The 14,340-nt window shown below is 40.1% G+C and overlaps 1 protein-coding gene across 2 annotated transcripts in view; it reads left to right on the top strand.

Moving 5' to 3' along the window:
• LANCL2 (LanC like glutathione S-transferase 2) overlaps positions 1–14,340 on the top strand; it is a 70,317-nt gene that overhangs the window by 47,293 nt on the left and 8,684 nt on the right. For both annotated transcript variants that reach the window (XM_055293113.2, XM_055293114.2), the window contains exon 6: positions 940–1,122. In XM_055293113.2, the coding sequence (XP_055149088.1) occupies positions 940–1,122 (183 nt within the window). The remainder of the gene's footprint in view (positions 1–939; positions 1,123–14,340) is intronic.

Genomic DNA, 14,340 nt, shown 5'->3' with positions numbered 1-14,340 from the left:
GTGGTGGTGACATGTCACCCTGAGACGTTGTGTGATGTTAACATGTCACTCTAAAGGCATTGTGTGGCATTAACATGTCACCCTAAAGTCATTTTGTGGCATTAACATGTCACCTTAAGATGGCGTGTGGGCTGGCAAGGCACCCTAAGACGCTCACTTAGCCCAGCCTTGCCATCTGACTCTTCTCACCAGGGTTTTTCATGGGAAGCTGTGCAGTAACTTGAGACTCTTTGAATGTTTTTATTTAAGTCCTTTTAAAAAAACAGTGCCTCAAAATTAGCAAATATTTTCCAAGTATGTTTTTAGTCTTAGTCCCTGTAGTAAAACTTTAACACACAAACGCAATAATAAATTCTAGTAGGTAACATTTAATGAGTGCTTTCAGTTAGTAAAAGGCAGTATTGCCACAAATTGTTGGATGAAGGAGTGAGGCATGCATTTTTTTCTCCTTTTTTCCTTACAAACACCTTAGGAGTTGAGTACTATGATTATTCTATTTTAGAGATAAAGAAACTGAGATTAAATAATTTGGCCAAGTAACAAAACCAGTATATAGATTTGGGGTAAGAGGGGTACCTGGCTTTTTAGGAGGTGTGAGCCACATGGAAGGAAATCAAGTATTGGTATTTTAACAAAGCAAAGCAACAAAACAAAACCTACCTACTCCTAGGTTCACTTGCCATTTAATCATTTCCTTTACTACTCTCTAGGAGTGTAGTCCTAATCCACCAAAGAAGAGACAAAATACATTATAACACTAAGATTTCAAAAAGTCGAAACAAGTTCTGCCTAAGTCTTAAATAACCAGATAGTTGAATTAATTCTAATTTTATGTGCTCTTTCATTTTCCAGGTAATTGATGTTTTGTTAGCCATGATACAATGTAAAAGAAATAACTTCAGAAAAAATAATTTGTGTTTTATTTTTGTTTGTTTAAAGCCAGCAGCGAAAGTGGACCAAGAAACCTTGACAGAAATGGTGAAACCCAGTATTGATTATGTGCGCCACAAAAAATTCCGATCTGGGAATTACCCGTCGTCATTAAGCAATGAAACAGACCGGCTGGTGCACTGGTGCCATGGCGCCCCGGGGGTCGTCCACATGCTCATGCAGGCATACAAGGTCAGTGCCTCCGCCGTCACGGCCGTCCCCTGTGCGGGGAGCCAGGTTTCCCTGTCAGGTTTTGGGTCTTGCTTTGGTAAGGCCATTTGACTGTACACTAAAAACCTTTTAGAATGATTGTTTTTATAAAATAAAGTCTCTGTATTTTACCACTCATTACCACTGTCATTAATGCTACAAGTCTGTGTGTGTGTGTGTGTGTGTGATTGTGTGTGTTAACAGGGTTTATATTCATGTGTAAAAGAAAACCTAGATGACAGAGCAGTGGTGAGATGATTTTCATTCTAAAGAGTATGGATATCCAGTAAGGTAGTGGACAGGATTATAACCAAAGTGCTTTTTTGTTCATTTTCACATCATTTTATTTTCTTGCTTGAATAAGCCTTTATTGCTGGATTATGATTGTCCAAGAACTTTTGAGTTTAAAATTGTTATATTATTCTCAAGACATAGGTGGTACTCAAATTTGTATACATCTGGCGTACTATAGGAAAATAGGCTGAACCTTCACTGATTAATTCTGGTAGGTTTTAAATATATTTGGGCATAAAATTAAGAACGCTATTGATTTCTGTCCTGGACTAAGATTTATCATTTAAGATTTATCATTTAAGTTGAAGTGATGCTTCTTTTATAATCTTATTTTGTATTTAACACATCTGTGTTTGTAATAATTGATATTGGAGATTGTTGCTCATACATCAGAGTATATAGCTGTAACACAATGATTGCTCTGTTCAACACAGTATTTTGGCAAGTTCTCTTTGTTTAGGATAGATAGGTGGAATTGATGGAGCGGAACTCATATTTCTACCTGGAAATAATAAGAACTGATACCTGAGTCAATTTTATTTTTTCTTTACAGCTACCATAATAAATTACTTAGAAAAATTGTGGGGAATTATCTCTCATGATTTAGGCTAATTTCTCAGAAATTTTTAGTCCTCTTACAACAATACCAAAATATTCAAATCATATAAGATATTATTATTCAAGAAAACAACTCAGAAAGTTACGACGTTTGGTCAGTGAAACACAATGAAATGTATTTTTTGAAAATCAGATGTATCTTACTTAACAGTACCCTCACTTTTACATTAAAACATAATTCTGTTCAAATCACTGCCTCCCTTTTTTAGAGTTTTGGAGCAATTATAACTTCAGTGTCATAGAGGGACATCTGTAATATAAATGTCCAACAATAACATGTGAGCACAATATTGACTGTACAGACAGGGGCCCTCTGATACTTTTAAAACAAATGGATAACTGCTAAAATGTGGAAGCTCTTTTTTGTCAAACTCCTTTTCCCTTCACTTTAAAGAGGCTCAGCCGACACAGCTGGGTTTTCCTGGTGGCTGATCTCTGCTGCTGGGTGTGCTTTTCCACTGTGTTTCAACTGAGCCCTGTGGAGAGCAAGCAGGTTCCAGGAACCAGGCTATCCTGTGGGGACCCTTCCTCCTGGGCAGTTCCATTTTCATGAGTTCTGCAGACAGTGGCCACCATCTGTTTTCACCACTACTGGCCACTTGGGAGCAAGCCAGCACGGCTCTGCCGCTGACAGGCTGCAGGTGGCTGCGGCCAGCTCCTCCTGGCAGGGCTTCTGCACAGAATACCATTCAGACACCTTGCTTTGCCCTGCTGTTTCCAAAACAAATTTCTCTCCTCCAGAAAGCATAGAGCCAAAGATGTCAAGATCCCATACTTAGTCTTTAAAACTTAATTGTGTCCTCTACATTAAGATTCTTGAACATGAGGAACAAGGAGGAATATCAGAATCTTCTGGGGGTAGGATGGCATCAGTGGTAATTTGAAAAAGCATATAAATTTTATATTTCAAAATAGCTAGAAGATTTGAAATGTTCACAGCATAAATAAATGATAAATGTTCAAGGTAATGGACATCCTGAATACCCTGACTCGATCATTATACATTGTATGCATGTATATCACATGTACCCATAAATATGTACAATTATTATATATCAATGAAAAATTTAAAAAGGAAAAAGCATATGTAATATGGTCTTACAATTGGGAGTAAAAATACATCTTCTTCATAGTAAACTACAGAAAATAAGTGTAGACTAAAGCTCTCTGCCAGCAGAGAAACAGACCATGCACCGTGGAGTCTGCACATCTGTTTGCATCTCTGAGCAGAGGGCGGGGTTTGTGTTTGACCAAGGCAGGGGCTACAGTGGGGGAGGCAAAGCTAGGGAAGTACAGCTCCACACTGTTTTCTCTCAAGTTACAGTTAAATCGAGAGGGCCTCCATTTATTAAAGCTGTCTCTTAAAATTAGGTAGGAAATGCTCAAGTTTGATGTAATAACAAGCTCTAACGTTTTCTTCTCCTGGCATGTGAAGTCCTAAGTTGTTCAGGCATGCTTATGAAGGTGTAAAGTGTTCAAGCACTTGAAAAAATATTATTAATTATCCTTTACAAAGAAAACTATAAGTTCAGTCCAGATTCACAAAATTTATTTTCCCTCCTTGTAGATGCTCATCATGTGTTAGTATTTAGTAGGGTATACTCTTCTGTGTAGGAACGTGTATTACTTGTTAATTTAAAGTTATGTGGTATTTTAGATGGCCTTAAAATGTAAAGGTTTGGCCAGGCACTATGGCGCACACCTGTAATCTCAGCACTTTGGGAGGCCAAGGCAGGAGGGTTGCTTGAGCCCAGGAGTTGGAAATCAGCCTGGGCAACATGGTGAAACCATGTGTCTACTAAAAAAAAAAAATACAAAAATTAGCTGGGTGTGGTGGCACGCACCTGTAGTCCCAGGTACCTAGGAGGCTGAGGTGGAAGGATGGTTTGAGCCTGGGAGGCAGAGGTTGCAGTGAGCTATGATCATGCCACTGCACTCCAGCCTGGGTGACACAGCAAGACCCTACCTCAAAGAAAAGAAAATAAAAGAAAAAGGGCAAGGTCTTAACAATATTCTACATTGTATTAGGAATTTTATTAATTGTGAATGATTTTCTAACAAATTACATCTGTGGACCCTGTAACTGGAAGCTATTTTGATGAGTAGTTACAGCCAGCTCTTGATTATCTGACAAAAAATCATGGGTAATGGTGGCAAATTCTTCCTTCTATTCACGTTTTGAGTTCTCGGGCATTAGGAATTTGTGTGGGTTTAGCCACTGTAAACAAATACATTTGTTAAATGAGATTTATTTGGAAAGGTAAATGCGATGTCCAAAAAAAGCATATAATACCCCCACCAGAGTGACACGAGTACAGTCCTTAGATGCTGAACTGAATCTGGCAGCAGCCACAGCATCACTGCTTGTGCCCACACGCCTGCCCTGGGAAGCCCCAGATAGAACTGCATTGGGAGTGCCCCCTGGTGGCCAACTATTGTATATATGTCAGAAAATGCTTTCGTACAAATTCTGTTCCCGAAGCTTGTTTGCAAGTTGGTTATTTGAAACATGGAATGTTTTTCAGGGGGTATCAGAATTACTTGAAAAGATTTTTTTAAGCTATACTTTTTTTCCTCCTTACTCAAGATTCTGATACCTTCCTAATTTTAAGCATCACTTAAATAAATGTACCATAGTTTATCATTGTTTTTCTTTCTTTTTTTTCTTTCTTTTTTTTTTTTTTTGAGACACAGTGTCGCTCTGTCCCCCAGGCTGGAGTGCAGTGGCGCAATCTTGGCTCACTACAACCTTTGCCTCTTGGGTTCAGGCGGTTCTCGTGTGTCAGCCTCCCAAGTAGCTGGGATTACAGGCACACGTCACCATGCCCAGCTAATTTTTTGTATTTTTAGTAGAGACAGGGTTTCACCATGTTGCCCAGGCTGGTCTTGAACTCCTGACCTTAGATGATCTGCCTGCCTTGGCCTCCAGAACTGCTGGGATTACGGGCATGAGCCACTGTGTCCGGCCAGTTTATCATTGTTTTTCATTGGTTTCCAGGTTTTGGCTATTAGGAACAAGCTGCTATGAACATTCCTGCACAGGTCTGTCTAGAGACATATGTCTTCATTTCTTTTGGGCTAATATCTAGGAGTAGAATTACTGGATCGGAGGGTAGGTGTATGTTTAGTTTTAGAAATTGCCACTTTTTCCACAAGTTCTGGTTGTTCTGCATCTGGCAACACTTGGTGTTGAAAGTCTTTTTAATTTTAATTATTTTGGTGGGTATTTCATTGTGGTTTTATTTGTATCTTCCTGATTGACCAGGGTTGATTAATGTTGCGTGTGCTCATGGGCCAATTGTGTATCTTCCTTTGTTGTCTATCTCTTCATATCTTCTTCTTATTATTATTTTTTGAGACAGGGTCTTGCACTGTCACCCAGGCTGGAGTGCAGTGGTGGATATTGGCTCACTGTAGCCTCGACCTTCAGGGCTCAGGTGATCCTCCCACTTCAACCTCCCAAGTAGCTGGGGACTACAGGCACATGCCACCACACCTGGCTAAATCTTTTTATTTTTGTCGGGGTCTTCTTTTGTTGCCCAGGCTGGTTTCGAACTCCTGGACTCAAGCAATCTTCCTGCCTTGGCCTCCCAAACTGCTGGAATTATAGGTGTGAGCCACTGTGCCCAGCCTGTCTCTTCGTATGTTTTACCTACATTGTTTTATTTTATTTTATTTTATTTTTGTCTTTTTGCTATTTTTTGTAAGAATTCTTTATATGTTCTGGTTAAAGTCCCTCTGTCAGATATATATCATACAAATAATTTCTCCCTGTCTGTAGTTTGCCTAATCATATTCTTTATGGTATCTTTTGATTAATAGAGTTTTAAATTTTGATAAAATCTATTTTTCAGTGTTTTCTTTTTATGATAATTACTGTCTGTGTTTTGTCTAAGAAACCTTACCTACCCTCAGGTTATATAGATAATACTCTCCTTTAATCTTTATTGTTTTAGATTTTACCTTTAGACCTGTGATTTATCTCAAATTAAGTTTTGTATATTACATGAAGTAACAAACGAGGTGTTTAGATTTTTTTTTGTTTTTTTTTTTGAGACAGAGTCTCACTCTGTTGCCCAGGCTGGAGTGCAGTGGCACGATCTCTGCTCACTGCAAGCTCCGCCTCCCAGGTTCACGCCATTCTCCTGCTTCAGCCTCACGAGTAGCTGGGACTACAGGTGTCTGCCACCACATCTGGTTAATTTTTTGTATTTTTAGTAGAGACGGGGTTTCACCGTGTTACCCGGGATGGTCTCGATCTCCTGACCTCATGATCCGCCTGCCTCGGCCTCCCAAAGTGCTGGGATTACAGGCATGAGCCACTGTGCCCAGCCTGAGGTGTTTTTTTTTTTTTTTAACCATAGGGATATCTGATTGTTCCCATACCTTTTGTGGAAAAGACATTTATTTTTCCCATTTGATTGATTTTGGTTCCTCTGTCAAAAATCAAATGACCTAATAAGCCTGGGTCTGTTTCTGGACTCCATTCAGTTACTTTGGCCTGTTTACCTACATGATATTACCACGTTGTTTTTCTTATTCTGCATTTATTGTAAGTTTTGAGATCAGGTAACTTAAGACCTCTAACTTTGTTCTTTTTCAGAATCACTTTGAATATTCCAGGTCCTTTGTATTTTCATATAAGTTTTAGAGTCCATTTGTCAGCTTCTAAAAATGGAGCCTATTGGAGTTATGAGTCAGAGTGCATTGAATCATTGAATCTCTAGATCCACTTGGGTAGAACTAACTGACATCTTTTTTTTTGAGATGGAGTCTTGCTTGGTCGCCCAGGCTGGAGTAGGTGTGATCTCGGCTCACTGCAACCTCCGCCTCCCAGGTTCAAGCAATTCTCCTGCCTCAGCCTCCTGAGTAGCTGGGATTACAGGTGCCCACCACCGTATCCGGCTAGTTTTTGTATTTTTAGTAGAGACGGGGGTTTCACCATGTTGACCAGGCTGGTCTCAAACTCCTGAGCTCAAGTGATCTGCCCACCTTGGCCTCCCAAAGTGCTAGGATTACAGGCATGAGCCACTGTGCCTGGCCAGAACTGACATCTTAATAATGTTGAGTCCTTCTGCTCACAAATGTGGTATATCTCTCCATTTATATTTTCTTTAATTTCTGTCAGTAGTGCTTTATAGTTTTTGCTGCACGGTCTTACACATCTTTTGTTAAATTTATTCCTAGATATGCTATTTATTTACATTTTCCAATTATGTATTGCCAGTATACAGAAATACAACTGCATTTTTTTTTTTTTTTTTTTTTTTTGGAGACAGAGTCTCACTCTGTTACCCAGGCTGAAGTGCAGTGGTGTGATCATGGCTCACTGCAGCCTGTACCTCCCAGGCTCAAGATATCCTCCTGCCTTAGCTGAGTAGCTGGGATTACAGGCATGCACCACCATGCCTGGCCAATTTTTGTATTTTTTTGCAGAGATGGGGTTTTGCCATATTGACCAGGCTGGTCTCAAACTCCCAAGTTCAAGGGATCTACCCATCTCGGCCTCCCAAAGTGCTGGGATTACAGGCTTGAGCCACTGTAACTGGCCACAACTGCTTTTTGTGTATTGACTTTATATTCTGTGCTAAATTCATGTATCAGTTCTAGTAGCTTTTTATAGATTACTTAGGATTTTCCATGTATACATACTGTATCTGTGAGTTTTCTTCTTCCTTTCCAACTCTGTGCCTTTTATTTCCTTTACCTCTCTTATTACATTGGTTAGGATCTATAGTATAATATTGAATAGAAGTGGTCAGAGTAGACATCTTTGCTTTATTCACAATCATAGAGAAAAACATTAAATATTTCCCCATCAAATATACTTTTAACTGTTTTTCTTAGATGGCTTTTATCAGATTGAAGAAGTTTCCTTTTATTACTGGTTATCATGAAGGGATGTTGAATTTTGTCATTTTTTTTCCCTGGATTTATTCAAATGCTCCTGTGGTTTTCCTCTGTGGTTTTATTAATATGGTGATTTTACACTGATTGGTTTTTAAAAGTTGAGTCGACCTTGCATTCCTAGTATAAACCTCACTTGGACATGATTTTTATCCTTTTCTTTTTATTAATATTGCTAGATTTGGTTTGCTAATATTTTGTTAAAGATTTTTATGTTTCTTAGTACATATTTTCTTTTTCTATAAGATCTTTGTTTTTATTAGGAATCAGGTATCAGGATTATGCTGGTCATGTACATGAGTTGGAAAGTGTTTTCTCTTATTTTCAGAAAGATTTTGTGTATAATCGGTGTTATTACTTGCTTAAATGTTTGTGGGAAAATTTTTTATTATGAATTCAATTTCATTAATAGAATCATTTTGCATCAGTTTTGTTAATTGTGTTTTTCAATATGTTTTCTCATTTTATCTAAGTTGTCAAATTTATTGGCATAATGTTATTCATATCTCATTTTTTTAATGTTTAGTAAGGTCTGAAGTGATAGTTTCTCTTTTATTCTTTTTTCTTTTCGAGATAGAATCTCGCTGTTTCTCCCAGGCTGGAGTGCAGTGGCACAATCTTGGCTTACTGCAACCTCCGCCTCCTGAGTTCAAGCAATTCTCCTGCTGCAGCCTTCCATGTAGTCACGATTACAAACACAAGGTACCACGCCTGACTCATTTTTGTGTTTTTAGTAGAGACAGGGTTTCACCATGTAGGCCAGGCTGGTCTCGAACTCCTGACCTCAGGTGATCTGCCTACTTCGGCCTCCCAACGTGCTGGGATTACAGGTGTGAGCCACTACTCTGGCCTCTCTTTTATTCTTGATATTAGTAATTTATGTTTTCTCTCTCTCTCTTTCATCAATCTAGATAGCAGCTTTATCAAAGTTGTATTGATCTTTCAAAGAAATAAACATAAATTTTAGCTTTATCTATTTTCTATTTCATTGATTTTTCTTCTTTTCATTTTAAAATTTCCGTCTGTGGGTCTGGGCCCAGTGGCTCACTTCTATAATTCCAGCACTTTTGGAGGCCAAGGTGGAGGATAGCTTGAGGCCACAAGTTCAAGACCAACCTGGGCAACATAGTGAGACCTCATCTCTACAAAAAACCCAAAATTATCTGGGCCTGGTGGCGCCACTGCACTGTAGCCTAGGTGACAGAGTAAGACCCTGTCTCAAAAAAAATAAATAAATAAAAATAAATAAAATTTCTTTCTATGGACTTTAGATTTACTTTGCTCTTTTCTAACTTTTTAAAGTGGAATCTTAGGTTTTGTACCTTTCTTTTTTTCTAATACAAGCATTTAAAGCTTTACATTTTCCTGTAAGCACTATTTTAGCTCTGTTCCCAAATATTTTATGTCTTGTTTTCATTTTCATTTAGTTTTAGATATTCCCTAATTACCCTTATGATTTCTCTTTTGATTCATGGGTTATTTAGAAGTGGGTTGTGTATTTTTCAGATATGTGAGAATTATATGGATATTTTCATCGATTTCTGATTTAATTCCATTGTTGTTACAGAACATATTATGTACGATTTAACATTTTAAAATTTACTTAGATGTATTTTATGGCCAGTATATAGTCTGTCTTGATGAATGTCCCACGTGCATCTGAATGGTGTAGTTGTCAGGCATAGTGTGCTAGAAATGTCAGTTAGGGCAATGGTTAGATGTATTGTTCAGATCTTCAATTACAGAGGTCAGCGAACTTCCTGTAATGACCCAGATAGTAAATATTTTAGGCTTGTGGTGCATGCAATTTCTGCAACCACTCAGTTCTATCATTGTAGCACAGAAGCAGCCACAGCAAGTGTGTGAATGAATGTCATGACCACACTCCAGGGAACTTCGTTTACAGATCAGACTGTGTGGGCTTGTAGTGTGCTGACCCTCACAGATTTGCCTTACATATTTGTTTCGGCTGTTTGTTTACTCAGTCATGGGAGGAGTTTTACAGTCTCCCAACTATTTATTTTCTTCTCTTTAATTTTCTTAGTGTTTGCTTCATGTATTTCGAGGCTGTGTCCTAATACATGTTTATGATGGTTATGTTTTCCTAATGAATTGACTCTTTTATCATCATGGAATGTTCCTTTTATCTCTGGTAATATTCTTTATCTTGAAATCTGCTTTGTCTGATATTAATGCAGCTACTCCGGCATTTTATAATTACTGTTTGCATGACACATCTTTTTGCTTTCACCCTGTATGGGACTTGTGTTGTAGCTAGTCTAATAATCTCAGTGTTTTAATTGGAATTAGTTCATATATATTTAATGTAATTATTGATGTGGTTGGATTCAGCTCTGCCATTTTAAATTTTTTAAAATTACATTTTGTGTTTTTCCTCCCTCTGTTTTTTCTTTCTTGCCTTTTTTTGGGGGGGAGGGGGAGGTAGAGAGATTAGTTGGAAATGCTTTAGGATTCTCTTTTAATTTTTCTGTTGACTCTTTTTTTTTTTTTTTTTTTTTTGAGATGGAGTCTCGCTTTGTCACCCAGGCTGGAGTGCAGTGGTGCAATCTCAGCTCACTGCAACCTCCGCCTCCTGGGTTCAAGAGATTCTCCTGCCTCAGCTTCCTGAGTAGCTGGGATTATAGGCACGTGCCACCATGCCCAGCTGGCTAATTTTTGTATTTTTAGTAGAGACGGGGTTTCACCGTGTTGGCCAGGCTGGTCTCAAACTCCTGACCTCAGGTAATCCACCAGCCTCGGCCTCCCTAAGTGCTGGGATTACAGGTGTGAGCGCCACCGTGCCTGGGCCTCTGTTAACTCTTTAACTGTATCTATTTGCATATTTTTTTTACTAATGCTATAGGGGTTGCAATATATGTCCTTAGCTTTTCACTGAGCCACTTCGCATAAAGTGTAAGAAACTCATGCTTACTATAGGAAACTTCTGCTTACTCCAGAGCTTTGCACGCTATCTGCCATATTTATAAAATCTACGAATGTTGTAAACCACTAATAGAATGTTAGAATTTTTGCTGTATTTTTAATTTAAAAAATTGTTTTTGAAGAGACAGGGTCCTCACTATGTTGCCTAGGCTAGTCTCGAACTCCTGGGCTCAAGTGATGCTTCTGCTTCAGCCTCCTAAAGTGCTGGGATTACAGGTGTGAACTACCATAGGGACTGGCCAGAAATTTTGCTTTAAATAGCCCTGCATATTTTATTTTAATTGATACAAGCAAAAAGGATAGTTTGATATTTATTTATGTATTTCCCATTTTTAGTGGTCTTGTTTCTTCCTGAAGATCCTGATTTCTATCTGGTATTATTTCTTTCATCCTGTAGAATTTTACTTAGCATAGGTTTGGTGACAACAAACTGATTTTCATTTGTCTTAAATTTGTTTTTATTTCACCTTTATTCTTAAATACATTTTTGCTGGGTGTGGAATTCTAGGTTGACTTTTTTTTCTTTTCGGTGCTTTAAAGGCAGTGTTCCGTCGTCGTCCACCTCTGTTCTTTCGAAGTCATTCTTTGCACTGTTCTCTTGTATGGAACATGTGCTTTTTCTCTAGAGGCTTTCACGGTTTCCTCTTAATTTTTGGTTTTCAGTAGTTTAACTGTTACATGCCTAGGTGTATTTGTATTTATCGTGCTTAAGAGCCTTTGAACTTGAACTTGTAAATGTGTATCTTTTAGTACACTGGGTGACTGGCCGCTCTTTTCCTACGGGTTCCTGAGGCTTTTGTTTTCCAGATTTCTCGTTCTTCTCTGTAATTTGGATCAGATGATTGCTATTTCCCTGGTTTTGCATTCATTCATGGTTTCTTCTGTTACGGCCAGCCTGCTCTTAAACTCACCCAGCAAGTTTTGTAATTTTACCTATTGATGTTTTTCTAGGTCCAGAATATCCCTTTGTTTCTGTCTTATTCTCCCTTTCTCTTCTGAAGGTTCACTGATGATGAGTATAGTTCCCTTTTTATCTTTGAAGATATTTCTAATAACTGCCTAAAACCCTTGTCCCTATTTCTGACGTTTGGGTCATCTTGGGATCCATCCGTTTTGTAGCATGGGTGCACAGGCCCAGGTCGGGTGGGTTGCAGCAGCTGGCCTGGAGTCACAGTCTGCCGTGGTGGAACAGGGGCTCTAGCCCTGCCTCTGACTGACTCCAGAGCCCTTGGGTTTTCCTTTGCATTGTGCTGTCTTTCCACACTTTCTGTCCTGTACTGCCCAGGGAAACTTACCATTTGGGGGAGGTAATGTGGATAAGTACATGGATTTTGTAGCCCATGTATGATTGCTGTAATACAATGTGGAGAAGATGTATCTGTGATTAAGTCCAGGAGCTTTTTTCTATAGTTCTGAATTCTCAGATGTCTCGCTGTTAGAAGAAGCTGTTTGCTTAGAGCATGAGTGTTATGTGGTGGCAGGAGCGGGCATGGTAGGCTGCTGGTGCTGAGAAGCAGCAGTGCAGGCTGCATTGTGGGCATGGCTCTAGCAGCCTCAGCCTCGCAGGCGCAGGGACAGCATGAAGGAACCCTGTTCGGTTTCCCTGTGGACCCTCACTCACCCAGGCTCCTACCAGCAGGGGCAGCTCCGGCTCACTTTAGGGCTGGCCTCACTCTGTGTGATTTCAGAACACAGCCTCTCAAACAATATCTTCTCACCCAGTAGCTTTGACCAAATATTTCCTTAGGATAGGAAAACATGTTTTCTTTTACAGTTCATTTTCAGAGGCTAAAGATGCAAGTGACAGGATGAAGTATGTGCGCCGGCACAATACCGTAGAAAGAGTAATGGTTAATCATAGCCAGGAAATAGCTAGCACTTCCCATGTGCCAGGCACTGTTCCAGGAGCTCCATGGATGTGATCACATTTTAATCTTCATAGCAAGCCACTGAGGTGAAGGAATGTCATCCTTTTATAGTTGAGAAAACTACGACATAGACTTTCAGTGACTTATCCAAGGTCACCCAGTTAAAAGGTGACAGTAGGGACTCAGCTCAGGCTGTCTGACCCCAGAGCCCACATCTTAGCTGCCTTTGTGACTGATAGAGGGGGTCCTGCTTCTGATTCCCTAACAGCCTAACTTTGGGAACATTTAATCTCCCTGGTGATTTGCTGTGCCTCTGTTTCCCGCTCTGACCTCTGTAGACACTGGTCGTAGTTTGTGCCCTGCCCCCCAACCTCCGCCTTCTTCTTGAGGCCTCAGAGCCCTTCTCGGCTGAGTGTCCAGCTCATCAGTCACAAGTAGAGGGACCTGACCTGCCACCCAAGTAGTGATGACCTTTGTGCCTCTGATTCATTGTCCAAAACCCATTTGCACTGGAATGGGATGAGTTTAGCAGGTAGGGATAACTAAGAACAGACTCTGAGAAAAGGATCAGGAAAACAGTACATGGCATGTGAGGAGAAAGAAGAAAATGTACAAGGGAATCTCAGGAAGTGAAAACCCACAGCTGTTTCTTGCCGTCTCTTGCCTTCACTGAGCCTGTCTCTGCAGCTGACCATATAAACAACTCAGGGAGGTGATGCTTGCTCCTGGACCCCAGAAAGCTTTGTGCCAGCTTCCTTGGGATGGGTGAAGATGGATCTGGCTAGCCTGGTGGTGCAGGGTCCTCGGGTCCTGTTGATGTGTACTGACCAGTGTATTGGACACTCTTGCCCTGCTAACAGGGCCTCACTCTCTCGATTGCCTTCTATAAGAGCAGAAGTTTTAGAGCTATGGCATGTATGTGCCAAGAAACAAGGAAAACATCTTACCAAAAAGATATGGCATCTTTAATTTTAATTTTAAAAACTAAATTTTAGCATTACTTTAGTAAAACCGTGAAGCAGAAGGAGGACAAGGGGAAGAGGCTAATGCAGGGGTCCCCAGCCCCCAGGCTGTGAATTGGTACTGGTCCGTGGCCTGTTAGGGACTGGGCTGCACAGCAGGAGGTAAGCAGCAGCAAGCAAGTGAAGCTTCAACTGTATTTACAGTCGCTCCCCATCACTTGCATTACTGTCTGAGCTCTGCCACCTGTCAGATCAGCGGCCATGTTAGATTCTCGCAGGAGAGCGAACTGTATCGTGAACTGCTTATGCGAGGGATCTAGGTTGCGTGCTCCTTATGAGAATCTAATGCCTGATGATCTGAGGTGGAACAGTTTCATCCCGAAACCATCCCCCACTCACCTTCCTGGCCATTGAAAAATGGTTCCACAAAACCAGTCGCTGGTGCCAAAAAGGTTGGAGACCGCTGGGCTAATGGATTGAGATTGCGAGATTCTACGTACGGTGTTGCTGGGGGCGTTTTTTTTTTGTTTGTCTGTTTTTCATCCCCAGTGCCATTTCAGTTTTCCTAATATCATGCCATATTCTAACCAGAAAGGGAAAGTATTTTG

This window comes from Symphalangus syndactylus, chromosome 9 (assembly GCF_028878055.3).
Source record: "Symphalangus syndactylus isolate Jambi chromosome 9, NHGRI_mSymSyn1-v2.1_pri, whole genome shotgun sequence".
NCBI classification, from domain to species: domain Eukaryota; kingdom Metazoa; phylum Chordata; class Mammalia; order Primates; family Hylobatidae; genus Symphalangus; species Symphalangus syndactylus.
This window is presented reverse-complemented; position numbering and strand designations above follow the sequence as displayed.